This window comes from Pristiophorus japonicus, chromosome 6 (genome assembly GCF_044704955.1).
Source record: "Pristiophorus japonicus isolate sPriJap1 chromosome 6, sPriJap1.hap1, whole genome shotgun sequence".
In the NCBI taxonomy this organism is placed as follows: Eukaryota; Metazoa; Chordata; class Chondrichthyes; family Pristiophoridae; genus Pristiophorus; species Pristiophorus japonicus.
In genome coordinates this window covers 139,985,640-140,001,075 of record NC_091982.1, presented here as the reverse complement: position 1 = coordinate 140,001,075, position 15,436 = coordinate 139,985,640, and the positions used below count along the sequence as shown (strand labels likewise).

Sequence of the window (15,436 nt, the reverse complement as noted above, 5' to 3'; positions counted from 1 at the left end):
GAGAGGATGCTTCCCCTAATGGGGGAATCTAGAACTAGGGGGCATATTCTCAGAATAATGGGTGGCCCATTTAAAATGGAGACGAGGATGAATTTCTTCTCTCAGAGGGTCGTGAATCTTCAGAATTCTCTACCCCAGAGAGCTGTGGAGGCTGGGTCATTGAATATATTTAAGGTGGAGATAGACAGATTTTTGAACTATTGGAGAGTTAAGGGTTATGGGGAGTGGGCAGGGAAGTGGAGCTGAGCCCATGATCAGATCAGCCATGATCTTATTAAATGGTGGAGCAGGCTCGAGGAGCCTAATAGCCTACTCCTGCTCCTATCTCTTATGTTCTTATGAATATCAGTGCAGGTTAGTGGAGCATTTCCCCAGATTTCGCACCCACTGTCAGTGCTTTTAAGACAGATGTGGTACGGCTGGATGCACAGTAAAACACACACTCTGCTGACCGAATCATAGGATCAGGAGCCCATTCATCCCCTCAAACTTGTTCCACCATTCAGTGAGATCATGACTGATTTGTACCTTAACTCCATCCACCCGCCCTGTTTCCATAACCCTTAATACCCTTGCCTAGCAAAAATCTATCAATCTTAGTTTTGAACTTTTCAGTTGTTCCCCTCCCTCCCCCACCACCTCAATAGCTTTTTGGGGAAGTGAGTTTCAGATTTCCACTGTCCCTTGTGTGAAGAAGTGCTGTCTGACATCACTCCTGAACGGCCTGGCTCTAATCTTAAGGTTATGCCCCCTGTTCTGGACTCTTCCCAGCAGAGGGAATAGTTTCTCTCTATCGACACATCAACTCCTTTAATCATCAGTGCCCAGAACTGAACGCAGTACTTCAGATGGAGTCCAAACAGAGCTCTGTACAACTGACCCATCACTTCCTCTCCTTTATATTCCAACCCCCTCGAGACAAAGGCCAACATTCCTTTAGCCTTTTAAACTTTTTTTGTATCTCCCTGTAATGTATTTGCTTCATGGGTTCTTTGCTGAAGAATTCATAGCAACACATTGCTATTAAGAACTGTTGGTTTATTAACAAAGGTTTAACAATCACTCTACTCTTTATCAGTTCATCCACCCGGCTCATCGTGGATCCCCCGAACCCAACTGGCTGGGGTTTTATTGAGTCTTGTGAACAGCACGTGACTGGCTAAGCCACTCACAACTCAACAGCTCTACAATTCTTTTGGAGTAAACAAAATCAACATTAAATCAAGTGCCTCCCGATGTAGGGAACACTCCAAACACTTTTCATGTGCCCTTTTTTTTTTTTTGTTTGTTTTTATGGTGATTTTTGTGGGGTTTTTTTGGGCACTAAAATCATAATTTTTTCCAAGTGCCCCCTATAAAAGGGGAGGGGGACACTAAAACCGGCATTTAAAATAAATTAGTCTTTAAAACATATAAAATCAAATAAAAATTTGGTTGCCGGGGGTTATAATGCACTCCAGTCCCTCCGGTGCCCACCTCTCACGGAAGGCCGCGAGCGTACCGGTGGACACCGCGTGCTCCATCTCTAAGGACATCCTGGCCCGGATGTAGGCACGGAAGAGAGGCAGGCAGTCAGGCTGAACGACCCCCTCGACCGCCCGCTGCCTCGACCGGCTGATGGCACCCTTGGCCGTGCCCAGGAGCAGTCCTACGAGGAGGCCCTCAGACCTACCCGCTCCCCTCTGCACAGGGTGCCCAAAGATCAGGAGTGTGGGACTGAAGTGCAACCAGAAATTGAGGAGCAGCCCCTTTAAATAATGGAACAGGGGCTGCAACCTCGCACATTCAATAAAAATATGGAACATGGACTCTTCCAGACCACAGAAATTGCAGGCGGCCTAAAAATTTATTGCACGGGACTGCTCCGTGCACCACCCTCCAGGCCAAGTCCCCGATAAATAGTGGGAGGACTCCCGCGTAGAGTGCACTCCATCGGGGACCCCCGCCATCCGGACGGCAAGATGGTGTGCCATGGCGTGTCCGGATGGCAGACGAGGATGGCAAGTTTGAGAGTGTGCAGGAGCAGCCCGTACAGGAAACCCCTCCGCGCAGAACTGAAAGGCACGGAGGGGACTTCCCCGAGGCGGCTCAAGTTGTGAGGTGCCGGCTCCCGAGGGAGGTTCCGGGATTTGGCGCCGATGAGGAATTCCGTCCGGTCAACAGCTCTACAAACCTGTGAGCATACTCGCAGGTGTATACATTACACTATCCACTCGCTTGGGTTTGGACCCTTCAATCTTTCTGTTCCTTCACAGTTGCAAACTTCTCAGAATAACATCTTCCACTGCACCATTTGTCATTTTCCATTTTCCACACTAGCCATCCTTAGGGCTTGCCTCAGTGAGCCTGCCAACTGGGGCCAGTCGGTGAGCACTTTTACACAAGCAACCGTTCTCCTTTGGATCTGCTTTCTGATTGTTTCAACTGACTGCGCCTTACAGCTGGGCGATGATGGTTTCTCCAGTGCTCCTGGAGGGATCTGTGTTTCCAGATAGTGTGTTGTGGAACTTGCCAGCCATTAATCACCGACTGCATTCCCGTGATCCTGCAGTCTGATCCCTGAAAACCACCTCCGTAGAGGGAAAATCCAAGGCAATCACTCTGGTCCGGACTCAAATCTAAATATTAACGGTGAAATGTTAGGGAGTGCACCCACTGTAGCAATCAAACCCCACCACCATAACAGATCATCCCAGACCAGGTTACACTGTGGAAATTCTCTCACTTAAATTACCAAGTATATTATCCTCTAGGTGTATCCTGGGTAGATGCAGTTTTGGTTTCCGTATTTACTAAAGGATATACTTGCTTTGGAGGCAGTTCAGAGAAGGTTCACTAGGTTGATTCCGGAGATGAGGTGGTTGACATATGAGGAAAGGTTGAGGAAGTTGGGCCTCTACTCATTGGAATTCAGAAGATTGAGAGGTGATCTTATCGAAACGTGTAAGATTATGAGGGGGCTTGACAAGGTGGATGCAGAGAGGATGTTTCCACTGATAGGGGAGACTAGAACTAGAGGGCCTAGTCTTAGAATAAGAGATGAGGAGAAATTTCTTCTCTCAGAGGGTTGTAAATCTGGAATTCGCTGCCTCAGAGAGCTGTGGAAGCTGGGACATTGAATAAATTTAAGACAGAAATAGACAGTTTCTTAAACGATAAGGGGATAAGGGGTTATGGGGAGTGGGCGGGGAAGTGGACCTGAGTCCATGATTGGATCCGCCATGATCGTATTAAATGGCGGAGCAGGCTTGAGGGGCCGTATGGCCTACTCCTGCTCCTATTTCTTGTGTTCTTATGTTCGAGTCTTTTCCTTTTGTTTATTTATTGATTCAGATTAGGCACAATTTATTTCCACTGACAGGAGGGTCAGTAACTAGAGGACACAGATTTAAGCTAATTGGCAAAAGGACCAGAGGAGAGATAAGGAGACATTGCTTTACACAGCGCGTTGCTGTGATCTGGAATGCACTGCTGAAAGGATGGTGGAAGCAACTTCAATAGTAACTTTGAAAGGGAATTGGACAAATAGAAAGAAAGAAAGACTTGCATTTATATAGCGCCTTTCACGACCACCGGACATCTCAAAGCGCTTTACAGCCAATGAAATACTTTTGGAGTGTAGTTACTGTTGTAATGTAGGCAGCCAACTTGCACACGGCAAGCTCCCACAAACAGCAATGTGATAATGACCAGATAATCTGTTTTTGTTATGTTGATTGAGGGATAAATATTGGCCAGGACACCGGGGATAGCTCCCCCGCTCTTCTTCTAAATAGTGCCATGGGATATTTCACATCCACCAGAGGGCAGACGGGGCCTCGGTTTAACCTCTCATCCGAAAGACGGCACCTCCGACAGTGCAGCACTCCCTCAGCGTCATACTGGGAGTATCAGCCTAGATTTTTCGTGTGCACAAGTCCCTGGAGTGTGACTTGAACGCACTACCTTCTGACTCAGAGGCGAGCGTGCTGCCCACCGAGCCACAGCTGACTTGAAAAGGAAAAGATTGCAGGCCGATGGGGAAGGAGCAGGGGAATGGAAGCTCGTTCACAAAGCCAGCACAGACTCAATGGGCTGAAAGGCCTCCTTCTGTGCTCTATGATTCTATTCTATTCTAACATTGAAAACTGCCACAGTCTCCTTGTTTTGTTACTCTCCTCAGCTACCATTGATATGAAGCCCACTGACCCCCGGTGGATTGGGGCCTGGTGGCTGGGATTGCTGATATCCAGCAGCATTCTGGCCATCATCTCCATTCCTTATTTCTTTTTCCCTCGACAGTTGACCCCTCAAAAGGTAAGAAGCCAAGTTTAGATTACCTTCATCTTTATCTCATGACTATTTGAGCTTCTGTGACTTTGCCCATGGACGAAATAGAGAACTTTTTTAATGTCCAGTCGCAGGTTGTTATGTCGGCAAACGCAGTAGCCGATTCATGCAGAGCAAGATCCCACAAAGAGCAGTGAGATAAGTAACTAGTTAATCTGCTTTTGGTGGTATCAGTTACTGGATCAGTGTTGCCCCAGGCACCGTGAGACCTTGTGGCCGCTGACTCATGGGAGCGTGGCGGGCATGCGCCATAACTCTGCCGGGAGCACGTCCATACTCTGCTTGGAACATGCAGGAAATACACCGAAACATTGCCAGAACTGCACCACACCTTCGGCAGGAGTGTGCTGGAAATCCCGTTTGCATATGTAGGCAGGGTTTCTCCGCACTCCTGACAAAGTTAGAGTGGGAGCAGCTGTGAGGAAATTGCCGGCTGTGCAATCACCGTTACAATTGTGCATGTGTGTGAACAGGTCACATCTCCCTCAGTGTATTGCTGACTCAGTATGCCCTCAGTATACCATCCCGCACCTGTCTGTGCCAGTCTCAGTATACCATCCCACACCTGTCTGTGCCAGTCTCAGTATACCATCCCGCACTGTCTGCCAGTCTCAGTATACCATCCCGCACTGTCTGCCAGTCTCAGTATACCATCCCACACCTGTCTGTGCCAGTCTCAGTATACCATCCCACACCTGTCTGTGCCAGTCTCAGTATACCATCCCACACTGTCTGCCAGTCTCAGTATACCATCCCACACCTGTCTCTGCCAGTCTCAGTATACCATCCCACACCTGTCTGTGCCAGTCTCAGTATACCATCCCACACCTGTCTGTGCCAGTCTCAGTATACCATCCCGCACTGTCTGCCAGTCTCAGTATACCATCCCACACCTGTCTGTGCCAGTCTCAGTATACCATCCCGCATCTGTCTGTGCCAGTCTCAGCATACCATCCCGCACCTGTCTGTGCCAGTCTCAGTATACCATCCCACACCTGTCTGTGCCAGTTTCAGTATATCATCCCGCACTGTCTGCCAGTCTCAGTATACCATCCCGCACTGTCTGCCAGTCTCAGTATACCATCCCACACCTGTCTGTGCCAGTCTCAGTATACCATCCCACACCTGTCTGTGCCAGTCTCAGTATACCATCCCACACCTGCCTGTGCCAGTCTCAGTATACCATCCCACACCTGTCTGTGCCAGCCTCAGTATACTATCCTGCACCTGTCTGTGCTAGTCTCAGTATACCATCCCACACCTGTCTGTGCTAGTCTCAGTATACCATCCCACACCTGTCTGTGCCAGTCTCAGTATACCATCCCACACCTGTCTGTGCCAGTCTCAGTATACCATCCCGCACCTGTCTCTGCCAGTCTCAGTATACTATCCCGCACCTGTCTCTGCCAGTCTCAGTATACCCCACCCACACCTGTCTGTGCCAGCCTCAGTATACTATCCTGCACCTGTCTGTGCTAGTCTCAGTATACCATCCTGCACCTGTCTGTGCTAGTCTCAGTATACCATCCCACACCTGTCTGTGCCAGTATCAGTATACCATCCCGCACCTGTCTGTGCCAGTATCAGTATACCCCGCCCACACCTGTCTGTGCTAGTCTCAGTATACCATCCCGCACCTGTCTGTGCTGCCCTCAGTATACCATCCCGCACCTGTCTGTGCTAGTCTCAGTATACCATCCTGCACCTGTCTGTGCCAGTCTCAGTATACCATCCCACACCTGTCTGTGCTAGTCTCAGTATACCATCCCGCACCTGTCTGTGCTAGTCTCAGTATACCATCCTGCACCTGTCTGTGCTAGTCTCAGTATACCATCCCACACCTGTCTGTGCCAGTATCAGTATACCCCGCCCACACCTGTCTGTGCTAGTCTCAGTATACCATCCCGCACCTGTCTGTGCCAGTATCAGTGTACCCCGCCCACACCTGTCTGTGCTAGTCTCAGTATACCATCCCGCACCTGTCTGTGCTGCCCTCAGTATACCATCCCGCACCTGTCTGTGCTAGTCTCAGTATACCATCCTGCACCTGTCTGTGCTAGTCTCAGTATACCATCCCACACCTGTCTGTGCCAGTCTCAGTATACCATCCCGCACCTGTCTGTGCTAGTCTCAGTATACCATCCCGCACCTGTCTGTGCTAGTCTCAGTATACCATCCCACACCTGTCTGTGCTAGTCTCAGTATACCATACCACACCTGTCTGTGCCAGTCTCAGTATACCATCCCACACCTGTCTGTGCCAGTATCAGTATACCCCGCCCACACCTGTCTGTGCTGCCCTCAGTATACCATCCCGCACCTGTCTGCTGCCTTGAATATACCATCCTGCACCGGTCTGTGCCAGTCTCAGTATACCCCGCCCACACCTGTGTGACCTGCTGCGACACATGTATGTTCTGAGAACTAGGCCCTGCTCAACCTCAGTGTGAGTGCTGCACCCGGTTCCCATCAACTCGTCATTGGAAGAATCCGAATACAAAAAGATAATACTGCGGGTTTAATCTGAAATAAAAACAGAGCCTGCTGGCAATACTCAGCAGGTCAGGCAGCATCTGTGGGGAGAGAAACAGAGTTCATGTTTCAGGTCCTTTTTGGATCTATGCTCCCTGGAGTTTAGAAGAATGAGAGGTGATCTCATTGAAACATATCTGAGGGGGATTGACAGGGCAAATGCTGAGAGGCTGTTTCCCCGGGCTGGAGAGTGTAGAACCAGGGGTCACAGTTTTCGGATAAGGGGTCGGTAACTTCAGACTGAGGTGAGAAGGAATTCCTTCACTCAGAGGGTGGTGAACTTTTGGAATTCCCCCCCCAGAGGGCTGTGGATGCTGAGTAGATTCAAAACAGAGATCGGTATATTTTTGGACTCTAAAGGAATCACGGGGCACGGAGATTGGGCGGGAAAATGGTGTTGAGGTCGAAGATGCTAACAGATGTTAACTGACCTGCTGAGTATTTCCAGTATTTTCTGTTTCTATTTGTGGAAAAATACAATTGTTCTTCAGAGGGTACAGAGTCAAGCAAGAAAGGTGATTTGGAGAATTGTGCTTCAATTCTATGACAAAGGGTTAATGAAATTCAGTTTGGTCTATTTAAAAAAAAAGAGTATTCAAAGATAACCTTAAGAAAGTTTTAAAGATTATGAAGGGGAGGATTCTGGTTTTAATTGAACTTACTGTTAAGACAGGCTTGAACAAGTCAGTGCCAGGATAGGTCTTGGAGTGATCTTCCTGCTCTTTAGGTATTTAATCTACAAATATCTTGTTTTGTAGAAGTCAGGCAGTGAAGCTGATATGCTGAGTGAGATGGAAGAGCAAAAGGTGGAAGCGATGACACTCAAAGAGTTCATAAAGAGTAAGCCTTACAGATGAAATGATTTTCACCGAATCCGCGACTATTTCTCGATGCTGCTTCTGATCTGTGCATTCCCTGCTCTAATTCATGTATTCCCTGATTCGTGTATTCCCTGATTCATGTATTCCATGATTCGTGTATTCCCTGATTCGTGTATTCTCCAATTCGTGTATTCTCCAATTCGTGTATTCCCTGATTCGTGCATTCTCTGATTCGTGTATTCTCTAATTCCTGTATTCCCTGATTTGTGTATTCTCTGATTCGTAGATTCCCTGATTCGTGTAATCTCAGATTCGTGTATTCTCTGCTCTTTCAGAGTTTCCTAAGATGCTTGTCAAGCTGTTGCTAAATCCAATATTCATCCTGATCGTGCTGGCTCAGTGCACCTTCTCCTCCGTGCTCGCCGGCCTCTCCACATACCTCAACAAGTTCTTGGAATATCAGTACTCCACAACAGCCTCCCACGCAAATTTCCTCATCGGTGAGTGGAAGCGCAGTGTACCAAACGGCGCACAAAGTTGTGATCAATTAATCAATGTACAGTAACATTCACAGGTCGTGCAAACATTATACTGCTCCTGCTTGGCTCACTGACTGTCAGACCCGATCCCTGATTTGGTGCTACCTGTGAGGACTTTTAATCAGGGCAGTACTTTCTTTTATGTACCCTGACATGTGGGTGATAAATGTAATAAAGAACTTTCTTGACTCATGTGAGGGAGGCATTGGGAGAAATCGTAATCGCCGCAGGAAGGATGGGGCAGTGTCAATGAGAGCTAAACATTAATGAGAAACAAAATAGCTACTACCAGGGCCGTGCCGCTGCGGTTATAACCACGGCGGGTTTTGGGGCGTCAGAGTGAGCCGCTGAGAACAGGCAGGTCCGTGAATGAAATATCTTGATGAGGCTGCGTGCCTCAGATTTTGGCAGACATTTGAACTCCTCTCACCACAACGATCTCTGCCCTCCCCCGATCACTCTCTCCCCACTCTCCCAATCACTCTCTCCCCCCCTCAGCAGATCATTCTCTCCCCCCACCCCCGATCATACTCTCCCCCCCGATCATTCTCACCCCTCCCCCAATCACTCTCTCCCCCTCCCCCGATCGCTCTCCCCCCCTCCTCCGATCACTCTCTCCCCCTCCCCCAATCAATCTCTCCCCCTCCCCGTGATCACGCTCTCCCCCTCCCAATGATCATTCTCTCCCCCTCCCCCGATCACTCTCCCCCTCCCCCGATCACTCTCCCCCTCCCTCGATCACATCTCCCCCTCCCCGATCACTCGCCCCCTCCCCCGATCACTCTCCCCCTCCCCCGATCATACTCTCCGCCCCGATCACTCTCACCCCTCCCCCAATGACTCTCTCCCCCTCCCCCGATCACTCTCCCCCCCCTCCTCCGAACACTCGCTCCCCCTCCCCCAATCACTCTCTCTCCCTCCCCGATCACTCTCTACCCCTCCCCTGAGCACTCTCTCCCCCTCCCCGTGATCACTCTCTCCCTCTCCCCGTGATCACTCTCTCCCCCTCCCCGATCACTCTCTCCCCCTCCCCTGAGCACTCTCTCCCCCTCCCCGTGATCACTCTCTCCCCCTCCCCCGAGCACTCTCTCCCCCTCCCCCGAGCACTCTCCCCCTCCCCAATCACTCTCCCTCTCCCCCGATCACCCTCTTCCCCCCCCGATCACTCTCCCCCCCTCTTCCGATCATACTCTCCCCCCCGATCACTCTCACCCCTCCCCCAATCACTCCCCCTCCCCCTATCACTCTCCCCCTCCCCAATCACTCTCCCTCTCCCCCGATCACCCTCTTCCCCCCCCCTGATCACTCTCCCCCCCTCCCCCGATCACTCTCTCCCTCCCCGATCACTCTCCCCCTCCCCTGATCACTCTCCCCCCTCCTCCGATCACTCTCTCCCCCCTCCCCCAGTCACTCTCCCCCTCCCCGATCACTCTCTGCCCCTCCCCGATCACTCTCCCCCTCTCGATCACTCTCTGCCCCTCCCCAATCACTCTCTGCCCCTCCCCGATCACTCTCTCCCCTCCCCGATCACTCTCTCCCCTCCCCGATCACTCTCTCCCCTCCCCGATCACTCTCTGCCCCTCCCCGATCACTCTCTGCCCCTCCCCGATCACTCTCGCCCTCCCCCGATCACTCTCGCCCTCCCCCGATCACTCGTCCCCTCCCCCGATCACTCTCTCCCCCTTCCCCGATCACTCTCTCCCCCTCTGCATGGTTTCTCTCTCCTCGATCTCGCTTTTGCCCCCGATCTCTCCCCGCCTTCACCTTGCTTCTGACCCCGCTGTGATCTCTCCCATTCCCCGCGATCTCTCTTGTTTGCCAAGCACCACCCCTCCCCCTGCGATCTCTCTCCTCCCTCCTCGCCCCCACTCTCCCCATCTTCGCAGTCGTGGTCCGAGCCCCCGCCCCCCTCCAGCACTCAATTGTCTCGATTACCGAGTTGTCCCCAGCGGTCAGGGTCACTGTACACTGGCAGGATACATGTGTCAGGTCACAGCGACTACACAGGACAGGATACAGCATCTGTAAAAAGAAAGGATACAAATGAGAGTGGAGAGAGCAAGCTTGAGGGAGAAACAGTGTGAGAGGACAACAGATAAAAGTGGGAGAGCTGGTGGCAGAGAGTAAGTGAGAGCGGAGAGAGAGAGAGAGAGTCAGTATCTGCTGACGCACAGAGTGGTCCGAAATGGACTGTTAAAGTTAGAAACTTGGAGAGTGGAAGTCTGGGGTAAATACTGGGTGAGAACTCGGTGTAAAAACTGAAATTTAGTAAAATGAACTGTAGTTCACAGAAACTGTCAGGCAGCTGTAACTTTTTGTCCGAATAGGTGCTAATTACTGTGAGGGGGAAGCTGACAGCACTTGTAACTTGTGGCAGGCTCAAAGGTGTATAAAAGTAAACGGAATCTGGTACACACAGAGTGGTCTTAACTAGAGTGCACTTAACCAGAGTCTAAAACTTGGGATTTTGGGGAGAGTGGGAAATCAGAAGAGAGGGGAAAGGAGGCATTGCATTTTGCCTCCAATACTTGCAGTGGTTTGTGTTACAGGTAAATATTCAATTTAATCTACTTACAACTTAAACTAGATCAAGTAATTAGTAAAAACTAAAAGAAAGAAAGACTTGCATTTCTATAGCACCTTTTGCGACCACTGGACATCTCACCGTTTTACAGCCAATGAAGTACTTTTGGAGTATAGTCACTGTTGTAATGTGGGAAATGCAGCAGCCAATTTGCACACAGCAATCTGATAATCTGTTTTTTTGATTGAGGGATAAACATTGGCCAGGACACCAGGAATAACCCCCCCTACTCTTCTTTGAAATAGTGCCATGGGATCTTTTACATCCACTTGAAAGAGTAGACGGGGCCTCAATTTAACAACTCATCCGAAAGACAGCACCTCTGATAGTGCAGCCCTCCCTCAGCACTGCACTGGAGCGTCAGCCTAGATTTTTTTTGTACTCAAGACCCTGGAGTGGGATTTGAACCCACAACCTTCTGCCTCAGAGGCAAGAGTGCTACCCACTGAGCCACAGCTGACACGGCAAGCTAAGTTAATTGTAACACATAGTGTCATGTATTCAACCAGCATTGTCACCCATGTATAATCTGACCTAAGTTGTACACTGTGCGAACAATGACCACTAGGTGGGAGACACTCCTAACCTGGACCTTCAGATATCAAAGGGGAAGCTCCACCCACCTTCATCACTTGGAGTGCTAAGAAATAAAGGACAGGTCACAGACTGGCCTTCTCTCAAGCATGGGCCTCGTGTGCATTTATACTGTATAGTAAGGACCTATCAATGGCGAGTAGAAACTGGGATTTAAACCACGCGAGCATAGCCACTAGCAGAACAGACGAGAGGTACTGTATTAAGGAATGGTTGGGACAGAGATTCAACATTGTTAAAGCAGCACACAGTTCTCCAGGCAGACAAGGGCAGTCGGGCATGCCCCAACATGTAGTCGAACCCAGAGGGGGAGTTTGACAGAGACAATGGCAAGCTGAACGGCGATTCATGCCATTACAAGGGACAATGCGGCCAGTAATGGGGCCATCAACACCTGTTAATGGCGCACTCAAGGACAATAACAGGGGCAGTCAGGGACGATCGACTGGCAAGGGACATTTTGTTTCCAACAACAGCTTATGTTGGAGGCGTGGAGGCACACACTCAGCCGGAGTTTGCAGAGATGAGCAAAATACCTGCAGAAATTGCAGAAATGAACGCTGGGGGAAATCGCTGGAAGCTGAAGTTCAGCGAGTTCATGTGGAGCACGTATACAGTTCATACACCAGGACGCCACTGATAATGATGAAAGTGCTTCTCAATGGCATCCCAGTATCAATGGAGCTAGACACAGGAGCCAGCCAGTCTCTGATGGGTATCAAACAGTTCGAAAAGTTGTGGGCGTCCAAGGCCAGGAGGCCAAAATTATCGCCGATTGATGCACAGCTACGGACTTACACAAAGCAGATCATTCCGGTGCTAGGCAGCACCACGGTAGTCGTGACCCACAAAGATTTGGAGAACAGGTTGCCACTCTGGATTGTCCCGGGGACGGTCCCGCACTACTGGGGAGGAGTTGGCTTGCTATCATGAACTGGAAATGGGGCGATGTCAATGCAATTTCCTCTGTGGAGCGAGTATCATGCTCAGAGATCCTGGACAAATTTACATCACTATTTCAACCCGGCATCGGCTCTTTCATGGGGGCCAAGGTAGTGATTCACATAAACCCGGACGCCAGGCCAGTACACCACAAGGCCAGAGCAGTGCCGTACATGATGCGGGAAAAGATAGAAGGCGAATTGGACCGACTGCTGAGGGAAGGCATCATCTCGCCAGTCTAATTCAGTGACTGGGCGAGCCCGATTGTGCCGGTGCTCAGGGGGGATGGGTCGGTCAGGATATGTGGTGATTACAAAGCCACCACCAATCGGGTGTCACTCCAAGACCAGTACCCGCTACCGAGAGCGGAGGACCTCTTTGCGACGCTATCTGGTGGCAAACTTTTTTCAAAATTGGGTCTGACCTCAGCTTACATGACCCAGGAGCTGCCGCGTGAGTCGAAGAAGCTCACCACCATCACGACACACAAGGGGTTGTTTGAGTACAACAGATGTCCGTTCGGGATTCGCTCGGCCGCTGCGATCTTCCAACGAAATATGGAAAGCCTCCTCAAGTCGATTCCAGGGATGGTGGTTTTTCAGGACGACATCCTCATCACGGGTTACGATACTGAAGAACACCTCCACAACCTGGTGGAGGTGCTACGCAGACTGGACCGGGTAGGGCTGCGAATGAAAAAGGCGAAGTGCGTCTTCTTAGCTCCAGAGATAGAATTCCTGGGGATGAGGGTAGCAGCAGACGGGATCAGCCCTACTGCGTTCAAGACGGAAGCGATCCAGAGAGCACCCAGACCCCGTAACACGACGGAGCTGCGTTCGTTCCTGGGGCTCCTGACTATTTTGGTAACTTTGTTCCCAACTTGATCACTCTGCTAGAGCCGCTACATGTGCTCCTACGCAAAGGTCGCAAATGGGTCTGGGGGGATAGCCAGGAAAGGGCTTTTAATAAAGCACGCAATTTGTTATGTTCCAACACTCTATTAACACTATATGACCCATGTAAGAAACTTGTGGTAACGTGCGATGCGTCATCCTATGGTGTCGGGTGTGTGTTGCAGCATGTCAATGTCAAGGGTCAGTTATAGCCGGTAGCTTATGCCTCCAGGAGTCTGTCCCAGGCAGAAAGGGGTTACGGAATGATAGAAAAGGAGACGCTCGCATGTGTATATGCAGTAAAGAAAATGCACCAGTACCTGTTTGGCAGGAAATTTGAGCTGGAGACAGATCACAAACCCCTAACGTCCCTTTTGGCCGACAACAAGGCCATAAATGTAAACGCATCGGCCCGCAAAGGGGTCGGAGAGTCTAGTAAGGAGGAGGAACTGAGGGAAATCCTTATTAGTCGGGAAATTGTGTTGGGGAAATTGATGGGATTGAAGGCCGATAAATCCCCAGGGCCTGATGGACTGCATCCCAGAGTGCTTAAGGAGGTGGCCTTGGAAATAGTGGATGCATTGACAGTCATTTTCCAACATTCCATTGACTCTGGATCAATTCCTTTGGAGTGGAGGGTAGCCAATGTAACCCCACTTTTTAAAAAAGGAGGGAAGAGAGATAACAGGTAATTATAGACCAGTCAGCCTGACATCGGTAGTGGGTAAAATTATGGAATCAATTATTAAGGATGTCATAGCAGTGCATTTGGAAAGAGGTGATTATGATAGGTCCAAGTCAGCATGGATTTGTGAAAGGGAAATCATGCTTGACAAATCTTCTGGAATTTTTTGAGGATGTTTCCAGTAGAGTGGACAAGGGAGAACCAGTTGATGTGGTATATTTGGACTTTCAGAAGGCTTTCGACAAGGTCCCACACAAGAGATTAATGTGCAAAGTTAAAGCACATGGGATTGGGGGTAGTGTGCTGACATGGATTGAGAACTGGTTGTCAGACAGGAAGCAAAGAGTAGGAGTAAATGGGGACTTTTCAGAATGGCAGGCAGTGACTAGTGGGGTACCGCAAGGTTCTGTGCTGGGGCCCCAGCTGTTTACACTGTACATTAACGATTTAGGCGAGGGGATTAAATGTAGTATCTCCAAATTTGCGGATGACACTAAGTTGGGTGGCAGTGTGAGCTGCCAGGAGGATGCTATGAGGCTGCAGAGCGACTTGGATAGGTTAGGTGAGTGGGCAAATGCATGGCAGATGAAGTATAATGTGGATAAATGTGAGGTAAAAACAGAGAGACAGACTATTATCTGAATGGTGACAGATTAGGAAAAGGGGAGGTGCAAAGAGACCTGGGTGTCATGGTACATCAGTCATTGAAGGTTGGCATGCAGGTACAGCAGGCGGTTAAGAAAGCAAATGGCATGTTGGCCTTCATAGCGAGGGGATTTGAGTACAGGGGCAGGGAGGTGTTGCTACAGTTGTACAGGGCCTTGGTGAGGCCACACCTGGAGTATTGTGTACAGTTTTGGTCTCCTAACCTGAGGAAGGACATTCTTGCTATTAAGGGAGTGCAGCGAAGGTTCACCAGACTGATTCCTGGGATGGCAGGACTGACCTATCAAGAAAGACTGGATCAACTGGGCTTGTATTTACTGGTGTTCAGAAGAATGAGAGGGGACCTCATAGAAACGTTTAAAATTCTGACGGGGTTAGACAGGTTAGATGCAGGAAGAATGTTCCCAATGTTGGGGAAGTCCAGAACCAGGGGACACAGTCTAAGGATAAGTGGTAAGCCATTTAGGACCGAGATGAGGAGGAATTTCTTCACCCAGAGAGTGGTGAACATGTGGAATTCTCTACCACAGAAAGTTGTTGAGGCCAATTCACTAAATATATTTAAAAAGGAGTTAGATGAAGTCCTTACTACTAGGAGGATCAAGGGGTATGGTGAGAAAGCAGGAATGGGGTACTGAAGTTGCATGTTCAGCCATGAACTCATTGAATGGCGGTGCAGGCTAGAAGGGCCGAATGGCCTACTCCTGCACCTATTTTCTATGTTTCTATGAACTTCCTCCACTTAGGGCGATCTTTAACCAGGGACTCCCAGGTGTCGGTGGGGATGTTGAGCTTTATCAGGGAGGCTTTGAGGATGTCCTTGTGACGTTTCCCCTTTGGCTCGCTTGCCG

At 49.8% G+C, this 15,436-nt stretch overlaps 1 protein-coding gene across 1 annotated transcript in view; it reads left to right on the top strand.

The window, feature by feature from the left end:
- LOC139265791 (solute carrier organic anion transporter family member 2A1-like) overlaps positions 1-15,436 on the top strand; it is a 163,372-nt gene that overhangs the window by 71,032 nt on the left and 76,904 nt on the right. The window contains exons 6-8 of the mRNA XM_070883220.1: positions 4,163-4,296; positions 7,620-7,701; positions 8,018-8,182. Coding sequence (XP_070739321.1) covers positions 4,163-4,296; positions 7,620-7,701; positions 8,018-8,182 — 381 coding nt within the window. The remainder of the gene's footprint in view (positions 1-4,162; positions 4,297-7,619; positions 7,702-8,017; positions 8,183-15,436) is intronic.